Source organism: Geospiza fortis, unplaced genomic scaffold (assembly GCF_000277835.1).
Source record: "Geospiza fortis unplaced genomic scaffold, GeoFor_1.0 scaffold327, whole genome shotgun sequence".
In the NCBI taxonomy this organism is placed as follows: Eukaryota; Metazoa; Chordata; class Aves; order Passeriformes; family Thraupidae; genus Geospiza; species Geospiza fortis.
The window spans coordinates 2297028-2307665 of NW_005054410.1; the positions used below are offsets into that span (position 1 = coordinate 2297028).

Here is a 10638-nt window from a genome sequence, read left to right on the forward strand (position 1 = left end):
CTTTTGTAACAGCAGAAACAGGTCAGTAATAAAGGCCTTTGAACATACAACCTGTGGTAAAATACAGAATCAGACAAGCAGAGCACATGAGGTCTGCAGTTTATAGTTACATCCCTGACAGCTCTTGCTGTCACTCGCTTAACCAACTGTTCCAAACATCCAAAACCACGTCCATCCACCCTTATCCATCTTCTGCTGATTTTACATATGTGGCAAAAGGGGAGGGTGGGCTTTCTGTTTGGTTTGCTTTTAGTTCAAGATCTCCCCCTTTACTCACATCTTCCACATCACGCAGACTCTATCAGAGCATGGAGCTTGGGTTTACACAAACCTGACCCTTCTAAAGAGTAACCTATCATGCTGCTATTGGCTGCCATGCCTCAACACACAGAAACCCCCAGTTCCAGGGCTGCAAATGACAGTGTCATCCTGGGGTTTCTGCACCAGCAGAACTCACATTGTTCTGAGGATGTCAGCATTCACTGAGTCAAACCTGTTCTCATTTCCCCAAGAGGCACTTGCAAAATAATAAATGCACACAAGAACATATTTTATTTTCCCTCCAGTATGGGAAAAAGTTTTGCCATACAGATATTTTTAACACTCTCCTTTACTAGACTGTCATTTCTGAAACTCAACACTCTTCACTCAACCTAATGACATTTGTATCGCTGACAGACAATGACGGAAGTTACTTTACAAATAACCCAATCTAGGCTGAGCTACAGAAGATCTATAGACATACAGCAAACTGCTTCTCTTTAGGATACTTGAACAGCTTTTCCTGAACAATGGTATCTAATATTGGAGTAATTAATAGCTGTTTTCATGTATTTTGTTACTTTTGTACAGGTATCACTGTATACCAAGCTAATGAATCAGAGCTGTAGAGATAAAAGTCTGTGGGACTGAGCAGAGTAGAACAGTAACAATTATTTTGGTATTATATCACAGTTTCCCCTTTCCCTATCCAACAGAGATGACAGACTTTTTAGAAAAAAGATGCAAACCTAACTTTTCTCAAGTAAAATGCCTATTATTTCTAACTTTTAACATGAGAAATATAATATTTAGTGCTTCTAGGAAATTGAAGGGCTTCATATAATAACATCAACTGTTTCAAATTTCCCATTTTGTATACTGCTTCCACTTTCATCATTCACACCAATCTCTTTGTATTCAGCAGAATCCTCACACACAAGTATCAAAAAGCTGTGGGGGAGAGAGATGAAGTCCATTTCTTAATGGAAGGGCAAAATACTCGTGCCTTTTTGAGAAACTGTAGTCAAAAAAGGGTCAAACCTACAAGTGCCACAGAGAACCTTCACTATTATTTGGTCATTTTAATGTAACTTGGAAAGCACCTCAAGGAGAAAACATGCAATTTGAACTGGAAATTTTAAAAGCTGCAGGATGTAAAACTGATGGTATAATAGAAAATCATTATACCTTTCTCAGACTGCATTTTTGGGATTGAAAATGTGTAGAGATTTTGTTAAATAAATCAGGCAGCTGAAATTTCAGAAGCAGTTGGCTTTACTGTGAGACAGCAATTTAGAACAATGGGCTGCCTGTCAGGTCTTGTTATTCAGTGAGGTTCAGAAAGTGCCTAGTGCCACCTATTATTCAGGCACTTCAGGCTGAGCTTTAACACCACATATCAAAAACCAGAAGCCAGGCAGTTAGAGGAACTGCAAAGCACCATCTGCCCATATGAATTCATATAATCTAATCCTAACAAATTCAGAATCAGTCTCAGGCATTCTTTCCCCTTATTGTCCCTACTTTGTCAGCTAAATCCTAACAATGTTCTGAGTTGCAATAGAGTTTGTACACTCCAGCCCAAAGATCCCTTACAGTCCCCCTCACTGACACCAACACGTCCAACAATGACCTTGGCCACAGAAAGCCAAGGGGCCTTTTTGTGTACAGAGAAAGCAGGACAACTGACATCCTAATAAGAGCACAACAGATGAACGTCACTCCTTATGCAGTGATCATGTCAAAAAGTTAGTCTGAAACAAGCAGAGAAGCAGAACCGCAACACAGGCTTAACACCAATGTATCGGAATGTATTTCAGGCAGTGGCTAGTAAGCCCTTTATTGATCAGTATCATTGATGCCTTCCAATATTTTCCAGAAGATGTTTGTAAACAAGCCAAATAAGGGACTGGTCTTGATCCTTCTCTCAAGTTTCCAGCAGTTGAGGAAGGAAGCAGAGGCAATCTCTCCTATTGAGCTCACCACAGCCCAGTAACAACTCCCTTGTCTACACTTCCCATTCTTGCTGTGCAATGCAGAAGATGAGGCACATGAACTTTTGCACTGCAAACTGAGAGGGTGCATCAATGTCCTCTTCTGCAGTTGCCCATTGGAAATCCCATGCTTAAATTAGGTTGAGGACTCATGGAGCACAAGGTTTGTGCTGAGCTACAACATCCTCTCAGCTCTAACCGCACACAGAACTTGTGGTTTTGTTCCAAGGGGTTTGTAAAGCATCCCCCTGGATGCACCTGTCATGCATGCCAATCATGCACCTGTGCAGAGCAGGCTGACAGAAGATGGAACCAATTCAAAGGTGATTCTGGATGGGATATATAGGTATGAATGCACAAACAGAAGGGCATGCACATGCATGCAAACAGAAAGAGGAACAGTTTAAATTTTAGAAAGCTTTCAGCATGAGTGACACAAACAGGGAAACGTAACTTTGACTGCCTTGTTGAGACAGATATTTATTTTTATTTTTTCATCTAAGATACTTGTGAGGTAATACTAAAGCATATCTACAAAAACATGCTAGCTTAATTAAACACTGTAATGAATCGTGCTAGCCTAATGTATTTTGTACTAGTGTTAAACACAATCATTAGCCATCAATATTTACAGCAAATATTCAGACTTGACAAATTAAAAGTAGCCAGGCATATTAGATATATATTACATTAGCCTTTCCAGTCAGAAATTCAGACCTTTAGTACACCTTATCAGATTCAAAGTCTGATAGAAAGATGCAGACATTTGCCACAGCAATTTCTCACTTCTCTCTTCACTAAGCAATGCCACATTCCAAAAGAAACTAAACACCCAAAACTTCATTAATGCAAATTGCATAAGTATTGCAGTGTTTCTACATATAATTATTTTTGCCAACCTTGCTGGCAAGTTCATGTATCCAAAATTCAACCACAGAAAGTGCTATTCTATGCAGTACAGAGGACACCGGGAATGGTGAAAAATATGTTCTTTTTTTATTGCATAAACCAAAACCCCCACAATTAATACATAAACTTCAAGTAAGCATTTCATTGCACAAATGATATCTGTGCAAGATGGAATTAACACTTTTAGTATTTATATGTTCTGTTCTACATTTCATCAGAACTTAGCAACTTAAAGCACTCTTCTACAGTGTAGAAATCTTTCTTTCCATCTGCTTACATATATATAACTGTTGCTACTCATGAAGTATAAGCATTACAGAAAAACCTTTAACCTTCAAAAATTAGCATATCCCAAACAAGAAAAAAAAGAAAAGTTTACATATCATTAAAAGCAGCAAAATGAACATTTTTAATTACTTGATCACCACTGGTATAATGGTATTTACCATGGCATTACTTCACATATCTTAGGAATTCTACTGGAAGAGACAAAGAGCATCTTAGCAAAATCAATTTCTAAATGTTAAGGGACAACCCTTAGCATCTAACAGGAATAGAATTTTCTTACCTGAAGTCCAGCATTGTCAGCCTGTCCCCCTTTAACTAACTGGGAGATGAAGAGGCCACAGCTGAATTCCACTCCACCTCTTACACTTAATCCGAGCCCTTCGGGATTCAATCGATCCAATCTCACCTCTTTCAGCTTTCTGCAAAAATGGAAAACACTTGAGTGTTCAGCTGCATAACACCTTGTCTCAATAATGTTGCATATGAAAGTTAGACATTATTTTTCACTTACATAATTTAGCCATAAAAAGCAAGTTTACTGAAATTTGGAGGGATGTGTGTTAACTAAAACCATCAAGTTAATTCATATGAAAAGATATTTGCAATCACTGAATCTGCTTTTAGAGGGTTAGAGCTATAAGATTTTTTTTATTATTAAATTCAAGAAAAATGAGAAAATATTGTTTTTGGCTCCTTTACCTGCTTTTACTAGATTAAAGCACTTGGAAAACAATTTAAGTACAGTACACACAGCTGTACTTCTAGCAAATATAGCAAAAGTAAAATAACTACGCCCAACTCTACACAGATGAACAATATCTTACCCTGAATTTACCTCAGTAAACTCAGTATTTCTGTTTTTTTATATAAGTTAACTGCATTGTTTTGTTGTTCTGCATTGTCTCACCGTGATCGTTTGGGTGTAAGCTGATCATATTCCACCTGGTGTTTTAATGGGATGAGTGGGCGGATAGCATCGAACAGAGGCAACCTGCTTGGTTCATTAATCACCAGTTTTAGGTCCCCCACAAGCACTGGGAGATTCATAGACCTGCAAAAACACAGTGACAAAACAAACACAGGTAAACAGCACACCAACAGAAAGCTCAGTTTTTATAAGTTGTTGTGCACATGGCTTCAATATTTGCATGTCCTTTCAAGCTATCAAAAAAGATATTTATGCAGACATTGGTTTGATGACAGCAAAATAGTCCCTGAGAAAGCAAACCTTCTGTAAATAAAGAACACTTGCTTCAAAACATGTGAAGTCTTCTATACATCCACTTGATATTTTAAGGTCATGCACATCACGTTTATAGATGACATCTCCAACTTCATTCTCAGAGTGCCTACAAGATTTATGGAACCATTTGAAAATAACTTTCCAGATTAGACCCACCTGCCTAATGGATTTTTGTTTCCTTATTAGCTAGGGATCCTTGTAAGTAAATATAGGCTACAAGCTCCTTCCTTTCCTGAACTTAGAGGACTGACAAATTGTTTCAGTCCAGGACAAAAAATAAGAAAAAAACCCACAATATTCAGCAGCTAGAGCAAAGACTTTAAGTTCCAGTTTTTGTTCAAAATGAAATTTGAAGGGTGATTAACTAATCCAGAAAACCTACAGAAGTTAAACTGTTGTAAACATTTTTTTCATGAGAGCTAAGCAAAGCGGTCTCCTTGAAATTGTCAGCACTGAGATGGTTATAGTCTACAAAATATACTTTGTTGTACAGCTGCAGGAGTGGAGGAACAGCTAAGGTTCAGTGGAGCTATTCCTATAAACATTCAGTTCAATTTTTTCTGTATTATTTACTGTTCCCTTTCTTTAAATTTACATTTCCTGGGATGCAATATTTCTGAGGTATGGGCATTGAAAATACAGATCAGTAATACCTATATAGGATTAGAGGTCAAATACTTCTGGAAGTACTATTCACAGTGAAGCAGAAATTAAGTGCTAACTCCAACAGCAAACACACATATTTTTGCCCTGGGATATTTCATAATGTATTCCCAGGAAGTGATACATCATCATTATATGTTCGCAGAGATATTGAAAATTTTGTCCAAGACATTGCAGTTGTGGAAATTGAAGAAAAGTTGCCGTATGCATTGTTAATTTTGTAACTGCAAGAAGAGTTTAAATAATTCAGACCTGCTGAAACAACTGGCTTTCCAAACAACAGTCTTTATGAATGGAAAAGCAATTAGACAGACCTGAGTGAAACTGAATCAGATATGCAGCTGAATACTCCCATAACTACAAACATCAGATGGAAACATATACACTTCTCAACTAAGAACCTTTTAATTACAATGTGAATGGAAACAGTGTCTATGAGAGCCACTTGTCTATGATTAGTGGAAAATACATTCTCATCTTTTCTGAAAAACAATGGGTCATGGGCTGATGTCATTTGCAACAAAACAAGTCTGAGGCAACTGTGGTTTAAATCAGTTCAGCAAAAGGGTTGGTAATAGGCCTATCACCTTTCCAAATTTTTACCATTGTGTTGGCATAAGCCAGAGACATTAAACATGCCAAACAAATTCCAAGACTATATTTTTCCAGATTTGTGAAGGACAGTTGCAAAGTTTTTATCTGAAAAGTTAGCAAAAAATCTTTGAAAAGTGATGTCAGCAAAAGCTTCGTATCAAACAAATAAGCACTATTTGGAAATATTAATGAACATTATTAACGCTCTCTTCCTGTTTCCTAAGAAGAGTTTTATCATGCAGGAGCCTCCCTCCACACACCCCCAGATATGAATCCACCAAACTGTTCTAAAAAACTGCCAAGTCATAAAACCAAAGTAGTTTTATAAGTGATTACAGACATGCTCCATCTTTGCCTGCAGGTTATGCTGCGAAACCACAAGATTTCATTAAACAGACCAAAAACCTTTTATTTCAATTACTTTTCTAGTAGCACGTAGAAAGACTATTTAAATAATCATGAATATTAATTCTTCAAATTTAAAAATATTAGTAAAATTCCACACCAAGATATATAAAGCTAGATCTTACTGGTGGTACATCCGCAGCACGTCATAAAGGTAATCCTTCTCCGCTTCATTGTCAATTAATAGATTGACCTGAAAACCCAAGGACACTATCATTAATCTCTGACTTAATAGCCCCAAATGCTGAACATGAGAGACTCTCACAGATTCTTAAGCTGTAGAGCAAAAGTTTCATTAAGGAAAAAGAATTTTTTTAAAGATAAACATGTTTTTGCAACAGAGCATTACCTCACAGTGTCACACTTACAATGAGACTTTCTACAATTAGTATAGCAACAATTAGACAAGGTGGCAAATCCTGATATATTCTGTATACTAGATTTCCTCTCAGCAGTAGTATTATTACAGTAATATCATATTTGTCTTACCTGATAATCACTGTACTGTTGAATAAATGTCTTCAGAAACCTTTTTGGCCACTCATTAATGTAGCACATGCTGTCACAGATAAAACTACCGCGCTGAGATACAATCTCTGTGCTGTCGTCCAAACCAGCGATTTCAGGAGCTCACTTATAGCATTATGCAAACTGCTATACCTCTGTTCCTCTTTGCTCCAGCTCTTAACTGATAGAACTTGCTAGTTATTCTTTCCTCCCCCACTAATAGTACCTTTACTTAAACCAGTGTCATATTACTATGCCCGCTCTTGGATAATTACAGTAAATGAAAGCAAAAGAAAACCAAACCCAAATTCTTACATGAGGAGTTCAATTTATATTCAGTGATAGTGAGACCCCTACTAATCCTACTTGTAGTGAGAGGTCACATCACACCAGTTATACATCTGGACAAGCCTGATGTTTAGGAAAGCAATTTACATCTGACCTAAAGGGTAATATTACTGTGACGTGAAGACTGAGAAGCAATTTGCATACTTAAAGAAAGGCCCTTTCTTTCCAGGTTTGCAATGGTTTGTATTATGTTCTAAACTAAATACATGCTTCATATTCCTTTTGTCCCACTTGGCCGTCTAAAGCCAGCAAGTCTTCACATACCAGTGGTTTTCTATTACTTGTACCTCCTGGCTCTCTAAAGCCAGCAAGACTTCGTATTCAGGTGGTTTTCTGTTACTTGTCTCCTCTGGAAAAAGACACTTTCAAAACACCTAAAGGCCAGGAAGCTACATGCAGGTCAAGACTGTGTTACAGTTATACCAGGGAATACCATTTATTCACTGTGAATTTCAAAACACATAGCATAAAGTCTGTCTTAAAGGGAAATAAAATGTTTGCAATCAAAACTTCAGCAATACTCTGCAAAGACTCGAGGCAAGGCTAATTGTAAATGTAAAACTCCAGGTAAAACTAATTCCAGCATCCATTTTTCACTTCCCTAACAGGTTAAATACAGAGCTCAATCCCCAATGCCAGCTAAGATACTGTATGAGCAGTGTCTCACAAAGAACATTAAATGTTTAAGTGCATCAACCCTACACAGCAAAGGGCAAAACCATCATAATCTCTTTTTCCTGACAGAGAAAGCAAAGATTAACAACATTCAAATTTTCTCCTAATATGCTTGCTGGTGGATACATTCTCATTCCCTCTCAGAAAATGGAGGGCTATGTCTAAATTCTGCTATTTCTTCTGACAAAATATTCGGTTTTTCTGTTTGACTCCTGCACTTCTCATCCTACACCAGCAACTTCCTTCTCATCTGACCAAACCCAACACCCAGGTGATTTCTAATATATTCAGAATGCTACAGCTGAGTTAATCATCCTGGGCCATTCCTACTAATGGGTCATTCTCCTTCTTCTGCCTTCTCTTCCACCAATTATCACTGCATCATAGCCACCTGCATCTAATGCCATTTTCCTAATTCTTTAACTCCTTGGGATTAAATCTTACTGAAAACCTATGCTTTACCTGAACTTATCAGCTTTAAAAACTGATTCTAGTTTCATAAATCCTAAAATATCATCCCCCCCACTATTAAAAAAAAATAAATTAGTGGTGATATGGTATAGCTTGGATCACAGAAGTATTTTAGTATCTATTTCTCAAGAAAATTACTGTTGAGTCAGGGGATAGGTGATTTCCTTTTTAAACCAAGGATATTTTAGAAAAACCATATAGACACAACCCTGGACAATTGGCTCTTGACAGCCCTGAGCATGGGGGGGGTGGTTGGGGCAGACAACCTCCAGGTATCCCTTCCACTCTCAACCCTCCAGTGATTATTTAAAGAGTCTTTATAGTAGTTGTATCATTGATAACCCTAGAACACAGAGTTGTTTATGCTCCATTTCTCACTACATACATTGCATTGTTTTTCATAGAAGTTTGTTGTCATCTTATTGCAGAGGTTCCATACTGTTGCCTCATTATCACACAAGTTTCATACCTTCTGGGTGTTTCTCATGGGCAGCTCCTCAGAGCACTGACTCTTTCTTCCTCACAACGCAGCCAACTGACCCAGGTCCCTTCTCACCCAGCCACCCCACTCTTTTATAGCACTCTGCTTCTCATTGGTTCCAGCTGTGGCCTGGTAAAGTCAGGCCTGTTCCTAATCTTTGATAATTGGCCCAGCTGCAACTCCTTAGGGGTGAGATTAGTTTCTAGACTCTATTTTCTTATATTCTATTGCCCTACAGAAATTAATAAAAAGTCATCACACAATCTGCACCTACATACATTAAAAAAATGAAGTCTGTCAAGAAGTCTACCTAAGTTTATTCAGTGGAATAGAAACTGTGGGGAGGAAAAAGCACTTTCGTGGTGTGGAAAAAGTTCAGATGACAATAATGCAATATGTTAGCACTATTCCAATCTGCCAGATTTCAAAGAAGAGTATGAAGTCCTGTTTAAGCTACACAGATTTTGGAAAACTATTGAAGGAAAGGGAAAAACTGGTTTGGATATATAGCATATTTTACGTTGCTGCTTGGTTGATAGGGAAAATGATTAAAATTGCTAAGAAAAAAGAAACTAAGAAAAAAAAGTTAAATAAGATAACTGCCATTAACTGAGCAAATTTAGATCTTGTAGTGAGCATCTTCACTGGTATGTCACAGAGAAAGTAAGCATCCAAGACTATAGGTGCTGCAGAGGTCACTAGAAGCAGCATGATGCAAAATAAAAGAAGAAAAGACCTATTTCACTGTCTTCTAACTCAGATAAAGCTGTCACTGACACCTGCATCCCAGCTGTTTGCAGCAACACTGACAATACATCTCACCTTATCAGGGGTGGGGTTTGAATGATTTATGAATTATAGCAGCAATGAAAGGGAGAAGGTTTAAAGTTCAAGACAGTAACCACCCACCTAGAAAGAAGAGTCTTTACAGAAATGTTGCACAACCCACTGTTGAGTTATATAGTAATAGGGAGCAAGGCAGAAACAATGTGCTAGATGGCTACAGTCATCATTATGGAGTATCCAGGGCCTTAATGCTCTTGAACTCCAATTTGACATATAGAAGTGTTTTTGAAGTCCCTCTAATTCATCCTAACAATCCTTTGGTTAATGGATTGCCTTACAGGTGGCAGATACTTCTATAAAACATTACATTACTTTGTGGAAATTGCATGTCCTAGCTGATAAAAACAAAACAAAACAAAACCTCAAAAAAAGCCAGAAAAAAGCAAATCAACCACAACTTTCTTCACAAAACAAAACAAACCCCACAAAACACTACAGAAAACCTTAACCTGAGAGAGTCCTAAACGGCTTGGCAAAAACGTCTTCTACACATGTAAACTATTTTCCTCCTTTCCTTAATTAGAGCTTTTTGAGCGTTCTTCGCTCATACAATTTTGCGCTCTGCCGAGCACTTATTTAACCGGATAAATGACAAAACGACAAAATGCCAGGCAGCCGGAGCCGCTCCATGTATCAAGTGTGTTTGCACATGAGCGCACAAGCGCGCCGGGGAATGTTAAGGTGGAACCGGAGCGGGCCGAGCCCCGCGGGGTGCGCGCAGGGCTGAGCGGGCACCGCCAGCGCCTGGACTCCGGCCCCTGCCCCGAGCAGCACCGGCTCCAACGGGGCATTGAACACAAAATAAACTGTTCCAAGCCCTGAAAAAGCTCGTGCACTGGGGAACGATCCTCTTCTCTCCCTCTCTTTCTAAGGGCTTTAACACCCGTCCCGTTTCTGGAGGCTGCCACCCGCGCCGGTGGCAGGGCAGGGCAAAGTCCCCGAGCTTCTCCCTC

The 10638-nt window shown here is 38.5% G+C and overlaps 1 protein-coding gene across 1 annotated transcript in view; it reads right to left on the reverse strand.

The window, feature by feature from the left end:
- Nucleotides 1-6915, reverse strand: part of USH1C (USH1 protein network component harmonin) — a 41680-nt gene extending 34765 nt beyond the window's left edge. Inside the window, exons 1-4 of the mRNA XM_031061356.1 lie at nt 6847-6915; nt 6483-6550; nt 4360-4503; nt 3733-3871 (exon numbers count right to left, since the gene is read on the reverse strand). Of these exons, the coding sequence (XP_030917216.1) occupies nt 3733-3871; nt 4360-4503; nt 6483-6550; nt 6847-6915 (420 nt within the window). The remainder of the gene's footprint in view (nt 1-3732; nt 3872-4359; nt 4504-6482; nt 6551-6846) is intronic.
- Between the last annotated feature and the right edge of the window lie 3723 nt (nt 6916-10638).